The sequence below is a fragment of the Eretmochelys imbricata genome, chromosome 11 (genome assembly GCF_965152235.1).
Source record: "Eretmochelys imbricata isolate rEreImb1 chromosome 11, rEreImb1.hap1, whole genome shotgun sequence".
In the NCBI taxonomy this organism is placed as follows: Eukaryota; Metazoa; Chordata; order Testudines; family Cheloniidae; genus Eretmochelys; species Eretmochelys imbricata.
This window is the reverse complement of record NC_135582.1, coordinates 59,572,717-59,599,966: the sequence shown is the minus strand read 5'-3', so window position 1 is coordinate 59,599,966 and position 27,250 is coordinate 59,572,717. Positions and strand designations below refer to the sequence as shown.

The window sequence follows — 27,250 nt, the reverse complement described above, 5'->3', positions numbered from 1 at the left end:
TCAAGGCCCTGACTTCAGAGCCCCCTTACCCTGTGTTCCATAAGGACAAGGTCCAGCTCAGACCTCACCCGACTTTCCTCCCAAAGGTTGTCTCCCAGTTTCACATCAACCAGGACATCTTCCTCCTGATGTTCTATCCTAAGCTGCACTTGAGCAGCAGGGAGCAAAGACTTTACTCATTGGATGTCCACAGAGCGCTAGCCTTCTACATCGAGACAACGAAACCATTCCAAAACTCAGTGCAGTTATTCGTGGCAGTCGTGAACAGAATGAAAGGTATTTGTCTCTTCTCAACGGATTTCATCGTGGATCACATTTGGCATCCAGATGTGCTACAACCTGGCAAGGATGCCTGCTCCTTTGATCACTGCACACACTACCAGGGCTCAGGCCTCTTCAGTGGTGTTCTTGGCACAGGATCCCACCCAGAAAATCTGCAGAGCAGCAACGCGGTCCTCCATACACACTTTCATCACGCACTATTTGATCACCCAGCTGGCCATAGATGATGTGGCATTTGGAAGAGTGGTTCTCCAATCAGTGAATGACTCCGACCCCACCTCCTGAACTTGGGCTTGTGAATCACCTGATTGGAACAGACATGAACAAGCACTCTAAGAAGAAAAAACGTTTACTCACCTTCTTGTAACTGTTGTTCTTTAAGATGTGTTGTTCATGTCCATTCCAATACCCACGCTCCTACCCTCTGTTGGAGTAGCTGGCAAGCAGGAACTGAGGGGGGTGGCGGGTCGGCAGAGCTCTATATTGAGTGCCATAAAGGCGCTACTCCAGATGTGCCCAGACCAGCCCAACAGATGCTGCTATGGGAAAATCTTCTGGCTACCGTGCACATACACACCGGATTGGAATGGACATGAACAACACATCTCGAAGAACAACAGTTACGAGAAGGTGAGTAACCGTTTCTCTCTACCACAGTATGAGACTTGGCAACACTGTCCATTCAGAATTTTTCTAGTACAGATTGAAGAGTAATGCATTAGGGTTTAAATGTAAGAAAAATTGGAATAGAAAATACTATATATACTATAAAATTCTACCCACAACCTTGCCAAGTTAACATTGCAATAGTACGCTTAATCTTTGGAAATTCCTGACGTACAGTGCTTGATATTTCTCAACCTTACATTTTTCCATTTAATTTTGCAGGTTAACTCTTAAATCAATTTGGATTCCTTCTTACCAAGTATTGATGGATGCTATTTTCTGATTGCTTTTCTTGTCTGATTGATTCAACTGTTGTCCGCAGAATACAGGAACAATCCTTGAAATACATAGTACTGTATCAGTAAGTGAACTGCAATGGACGTACTATAATCAATAGAGTATTATGAGGGGGACACATTACCCAAAGCCATGTTCCAGTTATCCAGGATGTCATCAAAAAGAATTTCTGTGCACATCATTTTAGTGCAGTGCTCCCCAAACTTTTTTGCTTATGCTCCCCCTCTTACCTAGTTTCCCCTTCCTCCTTCTCCCCCCCACCCACCGCAGGAGCTGCGGCTGGGAGAGGGGCCAGAGCCACTATGGAGAGCTGGAGTAGGGCCCCACTTGGAGCCAGAGCTGCAGCTGGGGCTGCCGTCGGGGCCAGGAGCGGAGCTGGGGACAGAACGAGGCTGGGTGGCACTCCCTCCCCACTCTCCAGGAGGGCTGGCCTGGGCCCACCACAACCCACCAACGTTCCTCCATACCCCACAGTTTGGGACCACTGTGTCAGATAGTCTATTGATATAAGTAAACCAGGAACAGAGAGGGTGGAAGAGTCCCCCTGAGAACAGTAGCACTTAAGGGCCCAGTGCAATTGCCCTCATCCATCCCATTTTTCTCTTCTACTAGGACCTACCTTTCATAGTGGAGGAATACACTGTATAAAATTCCAAAGCTGTTTAAGGTTTTTCTTATTTTAATTTTAACATTAATGAGCCCCACTCTAATAAGAGTGAACACCAACAGGCTAATCAGCTCTCTGAACTATTCTGTGGAACTATTCTAGAAGAGAAACTCTCACTCTCGTGAACCCTTTGCTAGCATCTACATTAGGAGTTTGTTATTGTTTACTGCTCGAATCCCTTGAATGGAGTTTCCCCTCAGAAATTTCACCGGAAGTTTTATTTCATGATACATGATTGAACTGCAAGGTGCAACTGTCAAAAACTATGGCATAAAATAAGCCATATTAAATGCAGACTTACCAAACAAGACATGGAACTGCTTTAGTTCAGGGAAAGGTCATGCACACCCATTTATCCTAAAAATAAAATATTACAGTAATATCAATGCACAAAGGAAGTATTTCTTCACACAACATACAGTCAACTTGTGGAACTCTTTGCCAGAGGATGTTATGAAGGCCAAGACTATAACAGGGTTCAAAAAAGAACTAGATAAGTTAATGGAGGATAGGTCCATCAATGGCTATTAGAAGTGTTCCCATCCTCATTTTGCCAGATGCTGGGAATGGGCAACAGGGAATGGATCACTTGAGGATTACCTGTTCTATTTATTCCCTCTGAAGCACCTGGCATTGGGCATGGTCAGAAGACAGGATACTGGGCTAGATGGACCATTGGTCTGACATAGTGTAGCCGTTCTTATGTCAACCCATGACCCAATATTGCAACAAAATCCAAATCTAAATGTCAGTCTCTCCTCTTAGTCATAAACTATGGGAAGTCCAACATTTTACATAAGAAGTGTCATCCAAGCATGCTCCTCTGCTACTAATTCTGTCAGTAAGTACATAATGGTAAAAGCTTATAGTATGGCTGCGAGGGACTTGCCTACTCTCATAGAAGTTTCTGGACACTAGTTTTAAACAGTTTATAGTGGCACTGATCAGACATACTCATTTGTATCATATAGGCAACCTCATCCTATAAGCAGTTCCCCCCTTCTAACTCATGTACTTGGAGTCACTCTTTGAACAGGTAGATTGGTTACCTACAAATAATCTACAAGAACAGAGGCACTGAAATAGAAGGACTAGATTCATTGATCATTGACAGTGTGTAGGGAAGAAAACCACATTGTTATTCCAATAGAAAGGAGCACAGCTGTGCTAATCAAGTTCCAGCTACAGACAGCGGAGCTTGCACTCAAGAAAAGCAAGCCAAAAGCAATTTCATATTGCATTTCTGAAGTTAACGGAGAGGATAAAACTGTTGTTAGACCTAGTTAGAAAAAAGGGGGTCCCAGGCAGGTATACAATCACTTCACTGTACCCCCACTATTTGAGTCTAAAAGACATCATAATTTAAAAGGAAATTCGGCATTCACCACCCACTCTCATGCCCAGAAAAAAAATTAGGCTATTGGAGTTCTTTGAAAAATCTGAAAACATGAAAAAACAGAAATACAATTATACCATCTCCAGCTGAAACCTGTTCAAGTTGATGAATTTGCACAGTGGGAGTACTAGAATCATTTTAGCAAATGTTATTTTTCTACCCTTCTGTTATTCTTAGCCAAGTTGCTGACCATTGGCCTACTAGAATATGTAGTTCCATTTTGATGTGTAATAATTGGGTGGAGAGAAACAGCATGTCATGGGTAGTGTAAAGATGCTCATTCTGTAGTGTGTTAGCAGCCCATTAAGTAGCGAGAGCTGTTGATTATCTAGTACACTATGTTCCTCTAAACAAAAGCTCACGGTTATCATTATTGTGTTGTCCCTGATACATACTTGGCAAGAATTTGTAAACCTGTTAAAATGTTCTAAACAAATATTTTAAAAAAAAATCAGGTGGAGATTGTTTGAAATATCATCATCTAATTTCTAGTTACCAGCTCATTTTTCCCCCAAAATTATCACTAACCACCAGACTTTGGCTCTTGGATCTGATCTAATGATAATAATTCAAGGAGAGATTTTCAAAAAGGCACCAAAAAAATAATCAAGAGTATCCTTGAAATGGATGAGGATCTTTTGGTAAACCCTCTAATTTTTCCAGAAACACTTACAGTGAGATGCCACTATTTTATCATCTACATGCTAATTATTTCTACAAATCCCTCCTGGCCAAGTTGAAATTGATCTAATAAAGAACATTTGGAATCATGCATGATGGAGCACATCACAGCTAGTTTAGACCCCATCATTTGTATCTCTAGTTGAGATTATGTTTTCCAATATGCATTACTTTGCACTTATCAACACTGAATTTCTTCTGCCATTTTGTTGCCTACTCATCCAGTTTTGTGAGATCCCTTTAACTCTTCGCAGTTTTTGTTCTCCTTGGTTGGCTTGAAATAAAATTATATTACCAACATGATTGTTTTAATCATATACAGGAATAACCCTTAGCAAAGCAACCCACCATTAGTAAAAGTTTTGGAGGAACACAATGTATTATCAGCTAACTACTCAGTTTATCACGCTCTTTGTTTTTAAAGTACTTATAGAGACCCCATTACCATAATATCTGAGCACCTCACTATCTTTAATATCTTCATCCTCAACATCCTTGTGGATGTAGCTAAGTGCTATTATCCCATTTTATAAATGAGGAATGGAGGTAGAGAGAGACTAAGTGACTTACCCAAGGTCACACAATAAATTTGTGGCAGAGCAGGAAGTTGAATCCACATCTCCCAAGTACCAGACCAGCATACTAAGCACTGGACCATCCTTCCTCTCCTTGTTGGGAAAAATATATGCTATTCTATTCTATCAGAAATAAACTCTGTGGTTTGCAACATGAAACCACAAAAGGAGAACGAATTTGTGGAATACGGTCATTAGGACTTAATTGTTAAAGTAAGTTTATGGCAGAGGTACAATAAAGGTACAAAGTTAATATGTCTGCCTATAATCCAAGTTTGCCAAGCAGGTAAAGCTATGTAAGGAATATCTTCCTATTAATTCTTTTTGCACTTTTATAATTCTCAACATTTTCCTCTGTTTAGGAATACTTAGTGGATCATTTCACTATAGTCTATATTTCCAAATAGGAGTGGCAGAAGCTTCCTAAAAGTGTGTGTGTGTGGGGGGGAGGGCGCAGTGGCACCCAAACTGTGGCCATATGCCCAACCCCTTCTCTCCGCTCTCACACTGCCCGGTCTTCTCTGCCCCCTTCCCCTCCCTTGCTCGCCCTTACAGCTGGTAAAAAGTGGGAGAGCATAGCCCTCCCACTTTTAAAAGTGATGGGGCCCTGGCTCCCCCCATTCCAGCACCCTGTTTCCAAATCTCTCGTTTTATTTTTGTTTGCTATCTAGCCTTTGTTGTTCTAAGCTTCCTCTAAACCTGTGGATTGTACAGGAGTGGTAAGCAAATGGATTAACACACTTCTCCCAGGTTTCACACGCAGGACGGGAGTGATGAAGTGATAGGAAAGTGACATCTCCATCTAAGAGGATGCCTTTGGGAAACCCAATACCTGTAAATGCTCTGAATGTGCACAGCCTATTGTAAACAATTATTACCACCAACCGTGGGCTATAGCTCATTGATTATTTTGACATTTAGGATGATATCAACAGTCCTCGGTTATATTATTTTGAGGGGTTTTGTTTTGTTTTTTAAATAAGAACCAAACCTGTAATGTGAAGTAACAGAGCACATGTAAGAGGTCTGCTCCCATGAAGCATCTTAAAGGAGGATCATCTTCCAGTTGCCATTGTTAAACCCCATTTATCAGTTTCCTTAGCAACAGTACCATTGACAGAGGACTGTACTTAGTCATCCTTGTGATTCGCATTAATATTTCTTTTCAAAGTACACTGGGCCAAGTTTATACCCAATGAAACTCCATTGACTTGAATGAAATTACACCCCTACTGAATTAGAGATGCACTTTCTTGCAGGGCAACCTAAACTGAAATTCAGTGGGAGGATATAATTAGAGATTATAGCATACTCCCAAATTTTAAAAGACAAGCCACTTTTATTTTTGCTACTGCATCTTAATTCCAAACTTTAAAACAGCAGTGATACTGAGCATAGGATGATTTTCTAGGCAACAGTGAGGGGGAAAACCCAAAACTTTCCTTTGGCCCAGCAAGCCAGGGGATTTCAAACTGATTGCTGCTTTGTTTCTGTTATCTTTGTCTATTTAAATTCACTGGGCAAGATATTTTGACATAAGATGATTTATGGGAAATGTAAAATTTTTTTGCTGTCTACCCCCACCCTTCCACCTGGGAATGTTTGTCTGCTGCTAGAAAGGAAAGCATCGATCTTTCTGTTTATGTCACAAACTTCAGGCTTTCCTCCAGGCAAACTCCTGAAGTTACCATGTACAGATTGAGTGTACACAAGTGCCTGCAATGCATAGTTAAGTATAATAAAAAAGACATAGGATTTAACTCAGCACTGTTTAGGGACTCCAGATGTGAACAAACAAACAAACATACATACATTTAGAATTCCATGAATTATTTACTTCGAGACTTTATTAAATTTAGCCTGGCCAAATGGTGGGACAATTTGTGAAAGACAGCAAGCACTGCCAACATGCTTACAGAAACCCCTCCAAACCCAATAAGCAGGAAGTTTTTTATAAGCATATATGATGCTCTCATTTTCTCTTGAGCTCAGCTAATCAAACTGTGAATGATGTAACTGAAGTCTGGAAGAAAGACTGCCTTACCCATAAAACCCTGCATGGCAAATCTGGGTTTTAGTGTTAGTTCTATCACAGATTTCCTTTGGGATGTTAGGCAAGTCACTTGCAGCCTAATTCTCAAAGATGCTGACCTACCACCCACAACTTCTGCAACTTCAGCTAACATTGTGGGTGCTTGGCACCTCTGAAAAGTAGGCCCCTAATCTCTCTGACTATATGCTAGGAGAGGTGGCAGCACTTGTGTAACCCACACACCTCCTGGGTGTGGTGCTCTGTCCCATCTAGTGGCACCGAGACCACTTAGAGAGAGATTAATCATAGAAGATTAGGGTTGGAAGAGACCTCAGGAGGTCATCTAGTCCAACCTTCTCAAAGTAGGACTAACCCCAACTAAATCATCCCAGCCAGGGCTTTGTCAAGCCGGGCCTTAAAAACCTATAAGGATGGAAATTCCACCACCTCCCTAGGTAACCCATTCCAGTGCTTCACCACCCTCCTAGTGAAATAGTTTTTCCTAATATCCAACCTAGACCTCCCCCACTGCAACTTGAGACCATTGCTCCTTCTTCTGTCATCTGCCACCACTGAGAACAGCCTCACTCCATCCTCTCTGGGACTCCCCCCCCCCCCCGTGTAGTTGAAGATTGCTATCAAATCCCCCCTCACTCCTCTCTTCTGCAAACTAAATAAGCCCAGTTCCCTCAGCCTTTCTTCATAAGTCATGTGCCCCAGTCCCCTAATCATTTTTGTTGTCCTTCGCTGGACTCTCTCCAATTTGTCCACCTCCTTTCTGTAGTGGGGGCCCAAAACTGGACGCAGTACTCCAGATGTGGCCTCACCAGTGGCAAATAAAGGGGAATAATCATTTCCCTCAATCTGCTGGCAATGCTCCTACTAATGCAGCCCAATATGCCATTAGCCTTCTTAGCAACAAGGGCACACTTCTGATTCATATCCAGCTTCTTGTCCACTGTAATCCCCAAGTCCATTTCTGCAGAACTGCCGCTTAGCGAGTTGGTCCCCAGCCGGTAGCAGTGCATGGGATTCTTCCGTCCTAAGTACAGGACTCTGCACTTGTCCTTGCTGAATCTCATCAGATTTCTTTTGGCTCAATCCTCCAATTTGTCTAGGTCACTCTGGACCCTATCCCTAGCCTACAGCATACCTACCTCTCCTCCCAGCTTAGTGTTGTCCGCAAACTTGCTGAGGGTGCAATCCATCCCATCATCCAGATCATTAATGAAGACGTTGAACAAAGCTGGCCCCAGGACAGACCCTGGGGCACTCCGCTTGATACCGGCTGCCAACTAGACATCGAGCCATTGATCAGTACCTGTTGAGCCAAACAATCTAGACAGCATTCTGTCCACCTGATAGTCCATTCATCTAATCCATACCCTTTTTAACTTGCTGTCAAGAATACTGTGGGAGATCATATCAAAAGCTTTGCTAAAGTCAAGATATATCACATCCACTGCTTTCCCCATATCCACAAAGCCAGTTATCTCATCATAGAAGGCAATCAGGTTGGTCAGGCATGACTTGCTCTTGGTGAATCCGTGTTGACTGTTCCTGATCACCTTCCTCTCCTCTAACTGCTTCAAAATGGATTCCTTGAGGAATTTTTTTTTTTTTAAAAAATGAGCACTATATTTGCCTTTTTCCAGTCGTACGGGACCTCTCCCGATTGCTACAAGTTTTCAAAGATAATGGCCAATGGCTCTGCAATCACATCAGCCAACCCCCTCAGGATCCTCGGATGCATTAGATCCAGACCGATGGACTTGTGCATGTCCTGCTTTTCTAAATAGTCCTTAACCTGTTCACCACTGAGGGCTGCTCACCTCCTCCCCATACTGTGCTGCCCAGTGCAGCAGTCTGGGAGCTGACCATGTCTGTAAAGACCAAGGCAAAAAAAAGCATTGAGTACTTCAGCTTTGTCTACATCGTCTGTAACTAGGTTGCCTCCCACATTCAGTAAGGGTCCCACACTTTCCCTGACCTTCTTGTTGCTAACATACCTGTAGAAATCCTTCTTGTGACCCTTCACATCCCTTGCTAGCTGCAACTCCAATTGTACTTTGGCGTTCCTTATTACACCCCTGCATGCGCGAGCAATATTTTTATACTCCTCCCTAGTCATCTGTCCAAGTTTACACTTCTTGTAAGCTTCCTTTTTGTTTAAGCTCACTGAAGATTTCTCTGTTAAGCCAAGCTGGTTGCCTGCCATATTTGTTATTTTTTCTCCACATTGGGATGCTTTATTCCTGCGCCCTCAATAAGGCTTCTTTAAAATACAGCCAGCTCTCCGGGACTCCTTTCCCCCTCATATTAGCCTCCCAGGGGATCCTGTCCATCAATTCCCTAAGGGAGTCAAAGTCTGCTTTTCTGAAGTCCAGGGTCCGTATTCTGCTGCTCTCCTTTCTTCCTTTTGTCAGGATCCTGATGTTGACCATCTCATGGTCACTGCTGCCCAGGTTGCCACCCACTTCTACTTCCCCTACCAATTCTTCCCTGTTTGTGAGCAGCAGGTCAAGAGGAGAACGGCACCTAGTTGGTTCCTCCAGCACTTGTACCAGGAAGTTGTCCCCAACACTCTCCAAAAACTTCCAGGAATCGCTGTGCACTGCTGTATGGTTCTCCCACCAGATGTCAGGGTGAGTGAAGTCCCCCATGAGAATCAGGGCCTGGGACCTGGAAACTTCTGTTAGTTGTCCAAAGGAAGCCTCGTCTACCTCATCCTCCTGGTCTGGTGGTCTATAGCAGATGCCCAGCATGACATCACCCTTGTTGCTCTCACCTCTAAACTTAACCTAAAGACTCTCAACAGGCTTTTCTCCAGTTTCATACTGGAATTCTGAGCAGTTATACTGCTCCCTTACGTACAGTGCAACTCCTCCATCTTTTGTCCCCCGCCCATCCTTCCTGAACAGTTTATACCCATCCATGACAGTGCTGCAGTCATGTGAGTTACCCCACGAAGTCTCTGTTATTCCAAGCATATCATAGTTCCTTGACTGTGCCAGGACTTCCAATTCTTCCTGCTTGTTTCCCAGGCTTCTTGCGTTCGTATTCAGGCACCTAAGATAACTAGCCGATTGCCCTACTTTCCCAGTATGAATCAGGAGGCCTCCCCTGTTGCATCCTCCTCCTTGTGTTTCTTTCTGGTATCCCACTTCCCCACTTACCTCTGGGCTTAAGTCACCATCACCTGGTGAACCTAGTTTAAAGTCCTCCTCACTAGATTAGCAAGCCTGTCTGTGAAGATGCTCTTCTCTCTCTTTATTAGGCGGATTTCATCTTTTCCTAGCAATCCTTCTTCCTGGAAGGACAGCCTATTGTCGAAGAATCCAAAGCCTGCATAACCACACATTTACCTCCACAGTTCGATGGTCCCTACCAGGGCCTTTTCCTTCAACAGGGAGGATGGAGGAGAACACAACTTGCACCTCAACTCCTTTATCCTTCTTCCCAGAGCCGCGTGAGTCTTAGCTAAGAGTCACAGAGCTTTTGGCTCACGCAGTAGAGGCTCATGCATTTAGCCCAGAGGGCCCAGGGTTAATCCCGCCCACCAACGACCAGCCACCCCTAGCGACGAGGTCTCAGTCTCCCTAAGGCTTCGAGGAGGGGACGTCCGGGTAGAGGATGCGGGGAGGCAAACGCGGGAGACCGAGCCCTGGCGACCCGGTACCGCCCGCTAACCAACCCCCACCAACGGCCCTGGCACAACCCCACCCCATCCCGCTACTCCCCCCGCCGCCCAGCGGACCCGGCACCAGCCGTCCCGCTACTCCCCCCGCCGCCCAGCGGACCCGGCACCAGCCGTCCCGCTACTCCCCCCGCCGCCCAGCGGACCCGGCACCAGCCGTCCCGCTACTCCCCCCGCCGCCCAGCGGACCCGGCACCAGCCGTCCCGCTACTCCCCCCGCCGCCCAGCGGACCCGGGACCGCCCGCCATAGCCTACTCGGCACTAGCCTCAGGACCGCACAGGCAGCCCCCGCCCGGCATACAGCTCCCTCCTGCCCCCTCTCACCGCGTCCCCATAACTCCCTCGTTCTCCTCTCACCTCAGCGCGGCCGGGGCCGGGCGGGGCTGCGCTCAGCCCCTGGCGAGGATGGAGGAGCGAAAACCAGCTTGGGGCCCACCAACCCCTCCCCCGCTGCCAGTGTAACAGCGTCCCGACTCCGGCCAACCCGCGGCCACAGCCCCTCCGCTCGGCAACAGCCTCAGACTTTGAGCTCCGCCCCCCGTCCCAGCCTCGTCCAGCACCGAGGGGGCTGCCGGGCGAGACTACGAGCCCCAGGCTTCCAGGCGGCCTCAAGTGCGCGCTGGAAGTCGTAGTCTCCATCGCGAGCCTCGCCCGTTGCGTGCCGGGATCTGTAGGCCCAGGGTTGCCGTCGGGGTGCGTTCGGTCGCTATGTTATGACGCAGAGCAGCGGTCACCACCGTCTCCCTTCTCTCCGCTTGCCCGCGAGTCGCGATTCCCGCGCCCGGGGCGCGGGGAGCTGCCGAAGCGTTTGTTTAGCTCGCGGAAGCGGCCGGAAGCGCCGGCAAGGAGGGAACCCCGCCTCGGAGCGGGTAAGAGGGGCCCGGGATGGTCAGCGCTCCCCATGGTTCCCCCGTTCACCGCGATCCCCGCCCACGCCACCCCCCCAGTCCTCCCAAGCCCCTTCCTGACCCCCGTCCTCGGTCCCCTCCATCTCCGCCGCCCGTCCTCCAACCAAGGGCCTCCTGACCCCCACCCCTTCATCCTTCCGGTCTTTCCGCCCCTTCCTCACTCCTGCCCTCCTCCTTCAGCCCTTTGGTCCGTCAGTCCCCTTCCGCCTCCCCCCAGTCCTTCAGTTCCCCCCGTCTTCTCCCCCTCGCCCCCTCGTCCTTCAGTCCTCCGCGCCCTCCACCCCGCCGGTCCTCTCAAGCCTCCTACTGCCCCTGCCCCCAGTCAGCTCCACCCCGCCTCCGGTGATCTCCATCCCCTGGGTATTTCAGCCCCTCTCCTGAGCCCCGACCCCTTTCACTCCATCCGAAACCCTAGTCCAGTCACCTCCACCCTCAGCATCCTTCATCCCACCAATAGTCAGCTCCATTGCCCTGGTTCTTCAGCCCTTCTCCTGCCCCGTCAGCTCCACCCTCATCCCGCCCTTTCCTCCACCCCACCCTCAGTCACTTCCATCCTGCTGGTCCTTCCCCCCCCCCCCCCCAGTCACCTCCCTCTCCCTGGTCTTTCAGCCCCACCACCCTTTCACCCCAACCCCTAGTCATCTCCATCCCCACCTCCCACCCAGACACTTTCATCCTCCTGGTTCCCCTTTATTCACCACCAGGTCCTTGTTAACTTGAAACAATGGGCCTGTTTCCTTTCTGAGTGACACCCATGGAATCCCCAGTTGTGTGACTGGGATAAATCACTGCAGGCTCAAGGATGAGTTTTCTCCAGCCATGCTATGGGAGCGAAGATTGCTGGGACAGACATAGAACAGGGAGCAATAGCACTTCCTTCCTATTTGTGGAGGGGGGGCAGGAGAGTTATACTAAATTGGAAGGAGCATTTCGTAAACCTGTTCTTTGGGTTTTTAACACCCTTTCCTTTCCTCTGTTGATGGTTCAAAATGCAGATTTCTAACATATTAATGGATAAGTATGGCTAAGGTGCATTAATTATTTAGAAAATCTAACTAATGGAAATTAGTTATTATTTAGAAACTTTAACTAATGCAGCAGTGTGGCCTCTTACTGTGGCTATACTGTCAAAGCCGATTCTGTTTACAGATCCTTGGTAGATTTTTCTCAATGGAATGTTTTATTCTTGGTACTTGCTGAAAAAAGTTAATCAGGGGAGGTTTACTTTATTTTACACTTGTTTCAGAGGGAATACAACTGAGTAGCCTAGTGAGACTTAATCAGAAGGTCTGCATTTTGATTCTCCTTCTGCTGTTGACTTGCTACATGATTTGGGGAAAATTATTGCTTACCCTCTGATGCAGTGTCTACTGTATTACCATCCTTTTGTGGGGGGAAATTTTCCACTACCATTGGTGTAATTACAATGGTGTGTTTTGTAGGTAGGCAAGGTACCTACATTTTTATCGCCATATAATATAATCCTGCTCAGGATAGTACTAGATGATGCAGTGTAAAAATGCAAGTGTCTTATCTACACTAGGGCTCCCACTGTTGCTACCACTTCTCAGGAGATTCCTTAGAAAAGTGTAATGTGGGTCAAGGCTTTAAATTCTGCTAGGTCAGTGGGAAGCCATGAAAACAGCTTCGAGTATGGTTGAGAGCTCCTTTTGTTTAAATTATCACCAGGTTCAGTTATCACTGGGATAATCATCCAGTTTTTATTCAGAATTGTCAAGGTTCCTCCCCCACTCTGAACTCTAGGGTACAGATGTGGGGACCAGCATGAAAAACCTCCTAAGCTTATCTTTACCAGCTTAGGTCAAAACTTCCCCAAGGTACAAAATATTCCACCCGTCGTCCTTGGATTGGCCGCTACCACCACCAAACTAATACTGGTTACTGGGGAAGAGCTGTTTGTACGTGTCTTTCCCCCCAAAATACTTCCCAAAACCTTGCACCCCACTTCCTGGACAAGATTTGGTAAAAAGCCTCACCAATTTGCCTAGGTGACTACAGACCCAGATCCTTGGATCTTAAGAACAATGAACAATCCTCCCAACACTTGCACCCCCCCTTTCCTGGGAAATGTTGGATAAAAAGCCTCACCAATTTGCATAGGTGACCACAGACCCAAACCCTTGGATCTGAGAACAATGAAAAAGCATTCAGTTTTCTTACAAGAAGACTTTTAATAAAAATAGAAGTAAATAGAAATAAAGAAATCCCCCCTGTAAAATCAGGATGGTAGATATCTTACAGGGTAATTAGATTCAAAAACATAGAGAACCCCTCTAGGCAAAACCTTAAGTTACAAAAAAAATACACAGACAGAAATAGTTATTCTATTCAGCACAATTCTTTTCTCAGCCATTTAAAGAAATCATAATCTAACACATACCTAGCTAGATTACTTACTAAAAGTTCTAAGACTCCATTCCTGGTCTATCCCCGACAAAGACAGACTATAGACAGACACACAGACCCTTTGTTTCTCTCCCTCCTCCCAGCTTTTGAAAGTATCTTGTCTCCTCATTGGTCATTTTGGTCAGGTGCCAGCGAGGTTACCTTTAGCTTCTTAACCCTTTACAGGTGAGAGGAGCTTTCCCCTGGCCAGGAGGGATTTCAAAGGGGTTTACCCTTCCCTTTATATTTATGACAAGAATATCACCAGGTTGAATCATCTCTGGGTTTTGTGGTCTACCACCATCAATTTTTTAAGTTCTCAGAGCCATTTTTGGCTTTTTTACACACAGCTTTACAAATTGCACCGATGCAGCAGCTTGAACATTCAGCTATTAGTTATTACAAGCATTTGAGCCTCTGAAGTGTGGGTTTTGTTTTAATAAAAGAAAATTATATAAAAACCTATGGAAGTATTCTCTGTCATCATATATATGTATATTAAGAATGCTCAAATTACTGTAATAGTTTCAGTCAAATGTTATACTTCATTGTAAATTTTAGTGGTAGCTGCAGACATGACAGATGGCATGACTTTAAGCTCCTAATCAATGAGTTCATTCATGCATTCAGAGTGCCTTTTAATCATATTATGATGAGATGTTACATATTTACTGTTAGAATTTAAAACAGCTTTATTTTCTGTTGTGGCTCTGCTCGTGTGCAGGTCTGGTGCAAAAGAGATTCGGACATCATTAAGTTTTGCAAGTCTTGTTCACTGCAAAGTTGTATTACGGCATTAACAGTGATACTGTAAGAATTTCTATTAGAAACCCTGATTTTCATGAATTACCTGGTCTGTTTCAAATTATACTTTGTTAAAATTACACTTTGAATGCAACTTTTAATCTTTTCTCCATTATATGGAGTCAAGTACACATTATTCTTTGTCTTGGTTTCAGAAGTAATTTTGACCAATTCTGACGAGAGGATTTTTCATAGAAAACCTGAGTGTTACTGAATAACTTGTGGTACTTTGGATGAAAAAAAACACTCTTTGAAAATACCCTGAATTTGATTACCTTCAGAAATGCTGCAAAACCATTTGTGGGGTAAAGTTAAGGGTATGTTACTGGCTGTAAATTAGGGGTGAATGTTATTTATTTATTTATTTATTTCCACTTTTATCCTAGGCATCCCAGTAATACAAATAATAATTGATCTCAGCCAGTAGATTGTTATTGATCTTTATTTATCTAAGGCTGAAGGCTGGCAGAGTTAACTTACTTGTATATTTAGTGTTGTAAATCTAATTATTGTCATGGTGTTTTTATATCGGCATTATTTTTTTTAAAGTTGAATCTAAAAAAAAATGTTTATTTGAAGTAGCTTCTCTCGTTGCAATATTCTATAAAGCGGTATTTTAAATATACCCATCTCATAGGCATGTTGTGAATATTGGTCAATGTTCATAACCCATTTTGAAATCCTCAGATGAAAGATGCTATATAAAGAACAATTTGCATTTTATTTATGGATTCACATCTACAGATCCTGTTCTAGAAACAAAATTCTTAAACTTTTGTTTCTACATAAAGCCTTCAACTTTCTGTACTTTGGGTTAAATTGAACCATTCAAGTGTCAGTAGCTCTTTATTAATGATTTATTATCATTACCACTGACTCTACACAGAATGAACCAGATAATACAATTCAAAGCTACTTGATTTTTTTTCTTTTCCTACAGTCCCGTTGCTACCAGTAGCTGACATCACTCAGTTACAAATGAAATATTGTTAATACTATTCAGGCCTCTGAAAAACATTACAAAACAAACAGAAACTTGTTTGTTGGAAAATATACTCTGTTTTAGGGGAGTTGTGGGGAGTAAGCAGTAAAGCTAGTGACTGGTCGTGTTACTGTTTTTTCTGAAACACATCATTAAACATAATTTATAATTAGCTTGTCTCCTTCCCCTCTTCCCCCATTCTTTTTATACACACTTCAACACTGTCTTGTCTCTTGGATTTCTTTGTTTCCTTGAATAGAGATATAGTGACATGTGAGTAGTTCACTTATATTGGTCACAGATTGATGTAATTTGTTCTTGTAATTTATGGCAGGGATGCTAGAGCATTGAATAGATGCCTGTTCATATAAATATATTTCATATTTACTTCAATTTATTATTAATCTAATTCCCATTGCTTGACATATTGATTCCACTGCATGTGGTGATGCTGTCATAATATTTTTATATCTGTGTAGCCTAGTTTATCTAATCTGTATTAGGTATTTCTAAGGCCTTGGCTTTAAAAAGTTCTTATGCAGCACAGCTTTTTGTGACAGTGATTTGCTTCCATAAGAGAGGATCTTTGGGGGAGGAATAGCCTTTCTGCTGTGTCCTGTCTCTGTAGGAAGCATAGGGATATGTGATTCACTGACAAGTATTGTTCTAAGAAATTAAAAAACCGCATTTCCACAGAGATGATTACGGAACTGACAGCAAAACCTTTACAGAACTGACAGAAAACCTTTCTATAACTTAAAATGGTGGCTATGCTCATTTTGGGGCTGGTGACTCAATAATAGACCAAGAGCAAAGTTAATATTTATTGGAGCATTTTAATAGTGCAAAATTTGTTTTAAAATAGTGCAGAATTTGTTTATTTTTGAGTGTTGAACTAAAATTCTCAAACAATTTAAAACGTATCACATTGTGGAATTTCTGAAGACCTCTACAAATATAGCAATGTATATAGAGATGTATTAAACAAATATATAAAACAATAATGGCATCAGATGAAAATAACTTAGCTACTGCTTCTGATTTGAAGAAAGAAATGTTACTTGCTTTGTTTACAATCTTGATGTAGTGCACTGTTTCAGGTATATTAAGAAACCAATCTCTTGACTGATAAGTATTTCCAGATTGTCTGTTTTACTAGCCATGTGTCAGTGATCCTAAATGCTCAACAAAACTGAATACAATATGTTCATTTTAAATGTTGCACAGTGAATCAAACTTATACAGTAAGACTCTTAATATTGTAAGAATATTTTATCCTAAAGATCTTTATGTAAAGACAGTGATATAACATATTGATGAAAACTGTTGATAATAATACACAGCATTTAGGTTACCATTTTGGGAAAAACAATCTCTTGCTTGTGTCTTCCAAGAATAAAACGAAACAGCTGCTTATATTATTCCATGATTCCCCACTAGTCATTACTAAAATATTCATTTTCTGCCACAAATTCACTCAGAGTACTCAGTCCATTTCTAAGAAATGACATACCCTGTTTGTAGCAAAGGGACATCAAGACACCATTTGCTGACTTTCCCTGGAGCCACCCAGTCCTAACTCAGACATATACCTAAGGACTTTTAGTCTCCCAAAGAGTCAGGAATTTAGAACTGAGACATCAGAATTTCATTGCAGTCTTTCCCTGCTTCGTTCCCTAACCAAAGTCTTGGTTTCATGAAATTTTCTTGTACTCTGAAATAAAGGTCCAGACCTCACTGGATGCTTTTGGTGAAAGAAGAAGGAAAAAAAAACCCACACTGCCAGAATGGTGCTATATCTGTTATTAATGTTGTGTATGTGCAGAAAATATTTGGGAACTAATAATCATGACATGGTTACTTTGCAGAAATTGTTGTAGATTGGCTTAAAATAAGAACTGTTTGTTTTGCTCTGGTTTTGTGCAGAAACTCTGCTTTCTCCTGTTTTAAATACTGTTGTTCAGTTACCTGAGCACGTTGCTTTTTTCAGTGTGTTTGCCCTGTATTTTTGCTGTATTGTCATTGTAGAGTGTGAAGAGAGTCAAATTATTTGATTTTAATATCTGAAATGTCTTTGCTTTAAGTAAAAATTCTTAGATAAAAGCTAAATTAATTTTCTAGAACCTACAAATTTAATTTACTAAATCTGTTTTCATTACAAAACTTTCAAGCTGTCATGGGTGTCATGCTGTCTGGAGTGGCTCACGACTGTGAGAGCCTACCTGAGGGCAGACTGTCAAAAACAGGGTAGACACCCCAAATCAGTGATCTGTTCTATAATTAGTTTTCACCAAGTCAGTAACAAATGAGAACTCCTAGATCACTATAACAGTCTTAACATGGAGGTCCAGAGAGTACCCTTAGACTCTCCAGCCTATCTTGCCACCCAGACAAATTTGACTTCATGAGATGCACACATAAACCAAAAATCACCCCACATTCAGGTTGCTTCTAATCTCAAGACACCAGTCACTTACCCCAGATCAACTGATGCCCTAGATTTTACACCAAAGTCCACACCTGCAGCTAATCCTGTAACAAACCATCTAAAGGTTTATTAACTAGGAAAAAGGAATAAGAGTTATTTACAGGTTAAAGCAAGCAAACATCTACACACAAATTGTTGTCATCTAAATCCTAAGAGTGATAGAGTTGTAGTGAGAAGGAGTACTTGTGGCACCTTAGAGACTAACCAATTTATTTGAGCATGAGCTTTCATGAGCTACAGCTCACTCACGAAAGCTCATGCTCAAATAAATTGGTTAGTCTCTAAGGTGCCACAAGTACTCCTTTTCTTTTTGCGAATACAGACTAACACGGCTGTTACTCTGAAACCTGAGAGTTGTAGTGATCTGTCAATTCAAAGTGTGTTTCAGGGCAAACGAAGGAGGCAATCTGTAGGGATCTCTGGCTCCAATTTAGAATCTCTGGCCCTTCAGAGTTCAAACGGCCAAAAAGATGGAAAATTTTCACATCCTTCTGCACATACTCCTCCATGGGTGTGATAGAGCCATTAATCAATCCTTTGTATTGCAAGGGTCCTTTGTGGCCCATTTAATTTCGATAGTCCTTCTGGATGGGCAGTGGGAATGAGTCCCGTGCCTGAGTTCACAAGTTTAGAGCAAACATTTTCAAAGGTGTAAAGCATAACTTACATATTTTCTTAATACATTCTTATAAGACCAATATTTAGTTCTGCTCAAAATAACATACAAGTAACCTGTTCTGGTCTCTTAACTAATGTCTGCAGCCTGGTCAAGAGCTAGCATCTGGCCTGCCAACATCACAAAGGGTATTAATGACTATCATTAGACTAATTATTCTTGAAATGGTGGCACTTGGGAGATGTATACATATGGTTATGTTTCATTCCCAGTTGCTTTACACTTTAAATCCAGAAAACTGGTCGTCTTGCATTCAGTGTGTAAGGCAGGGGCAGGCAAACTTTTTGGCCTGAGGGCCACATCGGGTTTCCAAAATTGTATGGAGGGCCAGTTAGGGGGGGCTGTGTCTCCCCGAACAGCCAGGCATGGCCCGGTCCCTGACTCCTATCCAACCCCCCCCACCCCGCTTCTCGCCCCCTGATGGCCCCCCCAGGACCCCTACCCCATCCACCATTCCCTGTCCCCTGACCACCCCTGGACCCTCCACCCCTCACTACCTCCTGCCACCCCATCGAACCCCCCCATCCTTCCTGACCCCCGCCCGGGACCCCTGCCCCATCCAACCCCTCTGTTCCCTGCCCTCTGACCGCCCTGACCCCTATCCAAACCCCCGACCACCACCCCGAACTCCCCTGCCCTCTGTCCAGCCCCATGCAGCTCCCTGCCCCCTTACTGTGATGCCTGGAGCACCAGTGGCTGGCGGCACTACAGCCACGCCGCCCAGAGCACCGGGTCAGGCCACGGCCCAGAGCGTGAGCCAGCAGCACGGCACGCTGAGGCTGCGGGGGAGGGGCCGGGGGCTAGCTTCCCAGACCAGGAGCTCGGGCCAGGCAGGAGGGGCCCGCAGGCCGGATATGGCCTGCGGGCCGTAGTTTGCCCATCTCTGGTGTAAGGGCTTGTTTGCACTGGGAAAATGATCAGATTAACCATTGCAGAATAAGCTATTCTGCACTAGTTCCCATATGAAGACTCTATTTTGGAATAAATGTGACTTTTATTGTGGGTTCATCTGAGGTAGAGGAATTATTTTGGAATAAGAAAAGGAGTACTTGTGGCACCTTAGAGACTGACCAATTTATTTGAGCATAAGTTTTTGTGAGCTACAGCTCACGAAAGCTTATGCTCAGATAAATTGGTTAGTCTCTAAGGTGCCACAAGTACTCCTTTTCTTTTTGAGAATACAGACTAACACGATGCTATTCTGAAACCTGCTATTTTGGAATAAAATCACTTTTATTCCAGAGTAAAGTATTCACACAGGCAACTGTTGTGGAATAGTTTAGTCTGAAATAGCTATTCTGGTCAGCTTTCCTGTGTAGCCAAGCCCCTAATCATGTCTAATGGTTTTAAGTCTTTGAAATGTTCTGCAATTAGGTGTAGTCTTGCAGAGTTATTCAGCTGGGACAAGTGAACAGCCTGAGTTGTTTGTCACTGTCTGTATTTCCTTTCATGAGTCAGAACATGTGATTATTGTAACGTACTGATTTCATATATTTTCATTTGGATAAATCACTTTTCAAACAGAATTTAAAAAAATACAATCCTTTCAGGTATGTAAATTAATTTACAGCTTAATCTGGGTGGCTAAAAGTAACCTATTTGTGGGGTTCTCACCATGTGGTGGGAGTCTCATTCCTAGTATATACTTTTTGAGTATGTATGGAAGAGATATGCAAGTAATGTATTTGTTTGAAGAATGTAAAATGTGTAGCTTCAGGGCTAATGTTTTCCATTCCACTGATCAAATTAGTCAGTCTATCAGAGCAGGTCTACACTTAAAACACTGCAGTGGTGCCACTGTATCACTTCAGAGAAGACCCTACTATGCTCACGTGAGAGCTTCTCCCATTAGCACAGTTAATCCACCTCCACGAGAGGCAGTAGCTAGGTCGATGGGAGAAGCTCTCTCCTCGACATAGTGCTGTCTACAGCAGGGTTAGCGTGGTATAACTGCATTGCTTAGGGGTGTGGATTTTTCACGTACCTGAGTGGCATAGTTATGCCGATGTAAGTTTATAGGGTAGGCTTGGCCTCAGTCTATCATGAACTGTAGCTGATGTAACCATCACCTTCAGCCCCCAACTAAAACCTCTCCAACGCATCATCAAGGATCTACAACGCATCATCAAGGATCTACAACCTATCCTGAAGGACGATCCCTCACTCTCACAGATCTTGGGAGACAGGCCAGTCCTTGCTTACAGACAGCCCCCCAACCTGAAGCAAATACTCACCAGCCACCACACAACAGAACCACTAACCCAGGAACCTATCCTTATAACAAAGCCCGTTGCCAACTGTGTCCACATATCTATTCAGGGGACACCATCATAGGGCCTAATCACATAAGCCACACTATCAGAGGCTTCGCAAAAAGAAAAGGAGTACTTGTGGCACCGTAGAGACTAACATGTTCTTGTCAACTGCTGGAAATGGCCCACCTTGATTATCACTACAAAAGGTTTTTTTCCCCACTGCTCTCCTGCTGGTAATAGCTCACCTTACCTGGTCACTCTCGTTACAGTGTGTATGGTAACACCCATTGTTTCATGTTCTCTGTGTATATAAATCTCCCCACTGTATTTTCCGCTGAATGCATCTGATGAAGTGAGCTGTAGCTCACGAAAGCTTATGCTCAAATAAATTTGTTAGCCTCTAGGGTGCCACAAGTCCTCCTTTTCTTTTAGCTGATGTAGTGTAATCTTAAATAGCTTTTGTTAGAACAGGTTCCTGTAAAGCACTCTACCTTTTTCCATTTAAGCGCTGTAAAAGCACTTCCCCATAGAACACCCAAGGGAGGAAGGTAAGTGCTATTTCCGTTTTCAAGATGGGAAAATGGAGTTATGGAGGTTACATGACTTGCCTAAAGTCACACAGTGAATAGGTAAATAACTGGCATGTACTTGGGAATCCTGGCCCCTAGCCTGAGCTGAGTCCACTAGTTCCTATCACTTCTTGAAAAAGAAAATGTAGCCTTGTTTCACACCAATAAGATTGTTTATGTTTATTAGTATTGTGGATATTCTAATACTATGGAAAATTTAGCAACACACCGGACTTGAGAAGCCTTATCCGCCTAATTGTGAAGCAGAATGTGGAACTTGTAGGTTCTCAGCACCTCAGATCTGGCACTCAGTGAAGATTTTCACCTATCATTCTCTTAGCTCTTGCTGAAGATAATATATGTAACAGAAAATTAAATTAAGTAAAATTGTGGCAATGTGTACGTATAAAAGCACGTATTAAGAATGGCTATGTAGCAAAAAGTAGTTTTGCCACTCAGGGAGTGGGGAGAGACAGATACACCTGTCTCAACTCTAAAAAGAACCCAAGTTAAGAGAATGGGACATGGCAATCTTCACTACTAGCCTAGCCCACTGAGCAGGATCCTAGGACCCTTCTCTGTCTCCCTCTCCCCTATTTTAAGAGTGCTTTTTTGCGACCCCATTGTAGGAGTCTCCTTCCTGGAAATACTTTCCCTCTTTCTCCCTGTCCCTTTCTTATGCCATCCGCTAGAGCTTACGTTTACAGGCTACCAGCACTGCTGCTGACGAAAAAAATCTGTTTTTCCCCATAACTATCTCAGTTGTGGGGTGGCACTTCTGAATGATTAGCCATTAATTTCTTCACATAATAAGCAACTTCCTCACCTTCAGATTTTAGAGTTTAATGTTAGGCTGCTTTTTGGAGACATGGTAATGTCATTACAGCCTCTCTTCTGTTTCCTCTTTAAAAAATCATCTTGGTGCTAGTGTTGATTACTTGTTATGAAATATGAGACCATGTACCAGGGCACTCTGCCAAGTCAGGCTTCCTAAATACTTGTGAGAAGTTTGATTCCTATCTTTTACTTGAGAATAGAGTGAATGGAAGTGAGGTTTTTACCCACGAAAGCTTATGCTCGAATAAATCTGTTAGTCTTTAAGGTGTCACCGGACTCCTTGTTGGTTAATGAATTACTAGTGCATTCATGGATACGGTTTTGTCTTGGTATGCAGGAAATTAGATGCAACCCCCTTCATTTACCTAATGCGTCAAACTGAAGCTTTGCCCTTATGTGTTCCACGTGTAGAAGCCGCTCACCTTATCTTCCTGATATGTCATGTCTGAATTTCAGGATGGACAGAAAGAGTGCTCTTTGGGGGTATGTTTGAGCATGTGAGATTAGGATTACAAAAATTAGGTGATGTAACTACCTTTTTTGTGTTCAGTCACAATTATTCTATAAATATGGTCAGGGAAAGGAAACACTTTTTAATCTCCTGTATCTAAGGTTGTATCTACTTTAGAGGCCTTACAGCTGCACCACTGTAAGGTCTCCCATGTAGCCGCTCTATGCCAATGGGAGAGAGCTCTCCCATCAGCATAATTTACTCCTGAGGGCATTCTATGCCAACCAAATAAAAATTTTGCACACAGTAACTTAAAATTCTTCAAATTTTATTTGTCAAATAAATGTGGAGGCTCCAGCATGGCATTGAGGTGCACAGGACACTGGCTGCCCAGAGATGGGAGATCACTCTGCAGTTCCCCCCAGGACATGGCTCAGCAGTGAGGCTGCACCCAACCCTGACACAGTGCAAGGACCAAGCCTGCCCCAGAAACATGGCAGCTGTAACGTCTCTAAAGTAGATATAACCTTAGATATAGAAGATTAAAACCTCTGTGCCAGGTGTGGGCAGGCAGGCTCAGCCTGGCAGTATCCAAGTGTGGAGGGATCCAGGTGTGGGTTGCGAGGGTTCTGTGTGGGGCAAAGTGGGCATGGGTGGCTCAGTGGGGGATCTGAGTGTGGGTGGGATCTGGATGCACTTGTTGGGGGGTTCTGGATGCAAAGATAATGGGACTCTGGGGGGGAGGCGTGTCCAGGTGAAGGTGTTTGGGACTCAGCAGGGCAGGGTCTGGTTGTGGGGGGGAAATAGAGCTCAGCAGGGGGGTCTGAGTGTGGGGGGCTCAGTGGTGGGGTCCAGATGCTGGGGGACTTGTGTTCAGTGGGGTGAGGATCTAGGTGCAGCTGTCAGGGGGTCGGTGGAGTGGGGACCCAGGTGCAGGTGGTTTGTTGGGGTGGTCCAGGTGCAGGAGGAGTGGGGCTTGGCGGGGGGGAGGGGGGGTTGTGTGTGTATGTGTGGGAGGATGAGGCTTGGTGGGAGGGTCTGAGTATGAGGGGATCTGGATGCACGGGGGTTGGATGGATGGGGGAGCAGCTCCCCCGTACAGTGTTCCCTGCAGCTTAGGAGCGATGGGTGGGGAGTTTGCAGAGCTTCCTGCAGCTTGAGGAGAAATCTGGGGGTAGGTCTGACCTGGCCACAGATGCTGTGCGGGGAAAAGGAAGTCCTGTCCTCCTCAGCCCAGCCAGGACTAGCAGCTGAGCCCAGCACAGGGTAGGAGCCACCAGCCAGGTCTTCCCTAGCCCCACCAACAGCCCCACAGTGATTTAACTCTCTGCCAGCTGTCCTGAGCACCCAAAACATACTGCTGGGGAGGGTCGCATGACTGCTCTTGTGGCTTCCCTTTGCTTCCCCATCAGAGAGTCATTTTTCTGTGGGGAAGCAAAGAAATCTGGGGGGGGATGTGAATTCTGCGCATGTGCAGTGGTGCAATATTCCCCCAGAAGTAATAATTAAACCACCCCTAACGAGCGGTGGTAGCTAAGTCAGCGGGAGAGTGTCTCCCACTGACCTAGCGTTGTCCATACAGGCGCTTCTGTTGCTGTAACTTATGTCAGTCGGGGTGTGTGGTTTTTTCACACCTCTGACCGACAAAAGTTTTACCAACTAAAGTGCTAGGGTAGACCTAGCCGCTCTGAAAGAGTTTCCATCAACACTGATTTTGCTAGCGATTCTGAGTCAAGTTGTCCTAACTCATTGAAGAGGAAATTGAATCAAGCCTTTGCCATGTGGTCCTGAGAAATGTATCTTTGTCATACTATGACCAACTCACTTATTGATAATTCCAGACAATTATTGGACTATTTTGGTTTATCATTTCCTTCTGCTTTATCTGTAGTATTACATTATAGAATTTAACTATTTGTAACTAGTGACTTGTTGCATTTCTCTTAGGGGTGTTTGAAGGAATCTAGTGGTACTTTCTTCTCTCTACCCATTTCTCCTCCATCTGATCATCGTGTACTTTGATTGTATCAGCATTATTTATTGTATTATAAGAAACAACCCTTGGCCATCATACTGTTTAAGGCCCTGATCCTCCAGATATTTACATGCCTGCTTAACTTCATGTACTTGTATAGTCCCATTGATCTCATAGTCTCTGGGACTTCATTTGAAATACTCATATGAGTAAAGTTTTACATGTATATGAGTGTTCACAGGATTGTCCCCTAAAATTCTTTCTTTTTAATTTTTGTGGTTGAATAGGTGATAACACTTGAGAAAATATCTTTGTTTATAGAGTCAGAATCTCTAGTCCTTCAATTACAGGCATATGTCAATATTAAAAAACAAAAACAAGTCAAAAATAGTTTCACACACAAAACCTTCTCCAGACACCCCCTGCTAATTTTGATTGTTTTATAATCACATTTTACTTTTTAAAACATTTTCTTACTAAAAACTTTTGAGAAGGATTTAAGGTTACTGCTGCCTAATTGTGCCTTCTGTTCCTTCTACTCCTCTGAGACATGAAACTTCAAAACCCCAAACTCAAATATTAGGAAATACTTCATCTAAGGTCTTCTCATATATTCCCAGAAAGAAATGTTATTAATAAATCAAAAACAAACCTATTTATGTGAAAGACCTACATAAATGAGAGAAAATGGCTATAAAGGGGAAACAATGCAACTGACTAGACACAAAGTTATGTTAAATGGACAAAATAAATTGGACATATAGAAACTTTTTCTTCAATATCTTTTAGTTATGGTCACTTTATGTGGTAACAATAGTAGTTAAAAAATTTTCCAACAATTCTGGTTGTGCGTGGACTTGTTAAACTGATGGTACCCTTTTAAGCACAGAGAGAGCAAGCGAGCAAGAGCTTACAATCCGTATCTGAGACATCAGAATCTTCCATTGAAACCGGATTTGACATTTGATTTTTCTACAGTAAAAAAATCAGCAATAAGGAGAAAAGCCCTTAAGGCCACCTGTATACATCAAAAAAACAAGGAAGAACATAGACACCTCACATTTTAATAGCTTATCTCTCCTTCAGCACATATGTTGTTTCATTAGCAGCAGAGAGACTGAAGATTTTGTTCCTTATGTATAAAGAAAAATAGTGTGGGTTTTACAGTTGACTCTAAAACCCAGGTTTCAGAGTAACAGCCGTGTTAGTCTGTATTCGCAAAAAGAAAAGGAGTACTTGTGGCACCTTAGAGACTAACCAATTTATTTGAGCATAAGCTCACTTCATCGGATGCATACTGTGGAAAGTGTAGAAGATCTTTTTATATACACACAAAGCATGAAAAAATACCTCCTCCCACCCCACTCTCCTGCTGGTAATAGCTTATGTAAAGTGACCACTCTCCTTACAATGTGTATGATAATCAAGGTGGGCCATTTCCAGCACAAATCCAGGGTTTAACAAGAACGTCTGGGGGGGAGGAGGGGGGGATAGGAAAAAACAAGGGGAAATAGGTTACCTTGCATAATGACTTAGTCACTCCCAGTCTATTCAAGCCTAAGTTAATTGTATCCAATTTGCAAATGAATTCCAATTCAACAGTTTCTTGCCGGAGTCTGGATTTGAAGTTTTTTTGTTGTAATATCGCAACTTTCATGTCTAATTTGACCAATGTACATGGCAGAGGGGCATTGCTGGCACATGATGGCATATATCACATTGGTGTATGTGCAGGTGAACGAGCCTCTGATAGTGTGGCTGATGTTATTAGGCCCTGTGATGGTGTCCCCTGAATAGATATGTGGGCACAGTTGGCAACAGGCTTTGTTGCAAGGATATTGGTGAGGCCTCATCTGGAGTACTGTGTCCAGTTTTGGGCCCCACACTACAAGAAGGATGTGGATAAATTGGAGAGAGTCCAGCGAAGGGCAACAAAAATGATTAGGGGTCTAGAACACATGACTTATGAGGAGAGGCTGAGGGAGCTGGGATTGTTTAGTCTGCAGAAGAGAAGAATGAGGGGGGATTTGATAGCTGCTTTCAACTACCTGAAAGGGGGTTCCAAAGAGGATGGCTCTAGACTGTTCTCAATGGTAGCAGATGACAGAACGAGGAGTAATGGTCTCAAGTTGCAGTGGGGGAGGTTTAGATTGGATATTAGGAAAAACTTTTTCACTAAGAGGGTGGTGAAACACTGGAATGCGTTACCTAGGGAGGTGGTAGAATCTCCTTCCTTAGAGGTTTTTAAGGTCAGGCTTGACAAAGCCCTGGCTGGGATGATTTAACTGGGAATTGGTCCTGCTTCGAGCAGGGGGTTGGACTAGATGACCTTCAGGGGTCCCTTCCAACCCTGATATTCTATGATTCTATGATAGGTTCCTGGGTTAGTGGTTCTGTTGTGTGGTATGTGGTTGCTGTTGAGTATTTGCTTCAGGTTGGGGGGCTGTCTGTAGGCAAGGACTAGCCTGTCTCCCCAAGATTTGTGAGAGTGTTGGGTCATCCTTCAGGATAGGTTGTAGATCCTTAATAATGCATTGGAGGGGTTCTAGTTGGGGGCTGAAGGTGACGGCTAGTGGCGTTCTGTTATTTTCTTTGTTAGGCCTGT

General features: G+C 43.8%; 2 protein-coding genes across 9 annotated transcripts in view; one reads left to right on the top strand and one right to left on the bottom strand.

The window, feature by feature from the left end:
• STRADB (STE20 related adaptor beta) overlaps positions 1–10,792 on the bottom strand; it is a 30,426-nt gene extending 19,634 nt beyond the window's left edge. For 2 of the 7 annotated variants that reach the window (XM_077829511.1, XM_077829518.1), the window contains exons 1-3: positions 10,652–10,792; positions 2,214–2,269; positions 1,205–1,285 (exon numbers count right to left, since the gene is read on the bottom strand). In XM_077829511.1, the coding sequence (XP_077685637.1) occupies positions 1,205–1,285; positions 2,214–2,225 (93 nt within the window). In that variant the 5' untranslated portion in view covers positions 2,226–2,269; positions 10,652–10,792. Of the gene's footprint in view, positions 1–1,204; positions 1,286–2,213; positions 2,270–7,753; positions 9,673–9,772; positions 10,250–10,651 lie in introns of those variants that run through there. The other 5 variants (XM_077829514.1, XM_077829513.1, XM_077829515.1 and 2 more) reach the window with 5 other exon arrangements.
• Positions 10,793–10,973: 181 nt separating this feature from the next.
• The window catches only part of TRAK2 (trafficking kinesin protein 2), an 81,924-nt gene continuing 65,647 nt past the window's right edge, over positions 10,974–27,250 (top strand). For both annotated transcript variants that reach the window (XM_077829577.1, XM_077829576.1), the window contains exon 1: positions 10,974–11,163. The gene's annotated coding sequence lies outside the window, so the exon portion shown is untranslated. The remainder of the gene's footprint in view (positions 11,164–27,250) is intronic.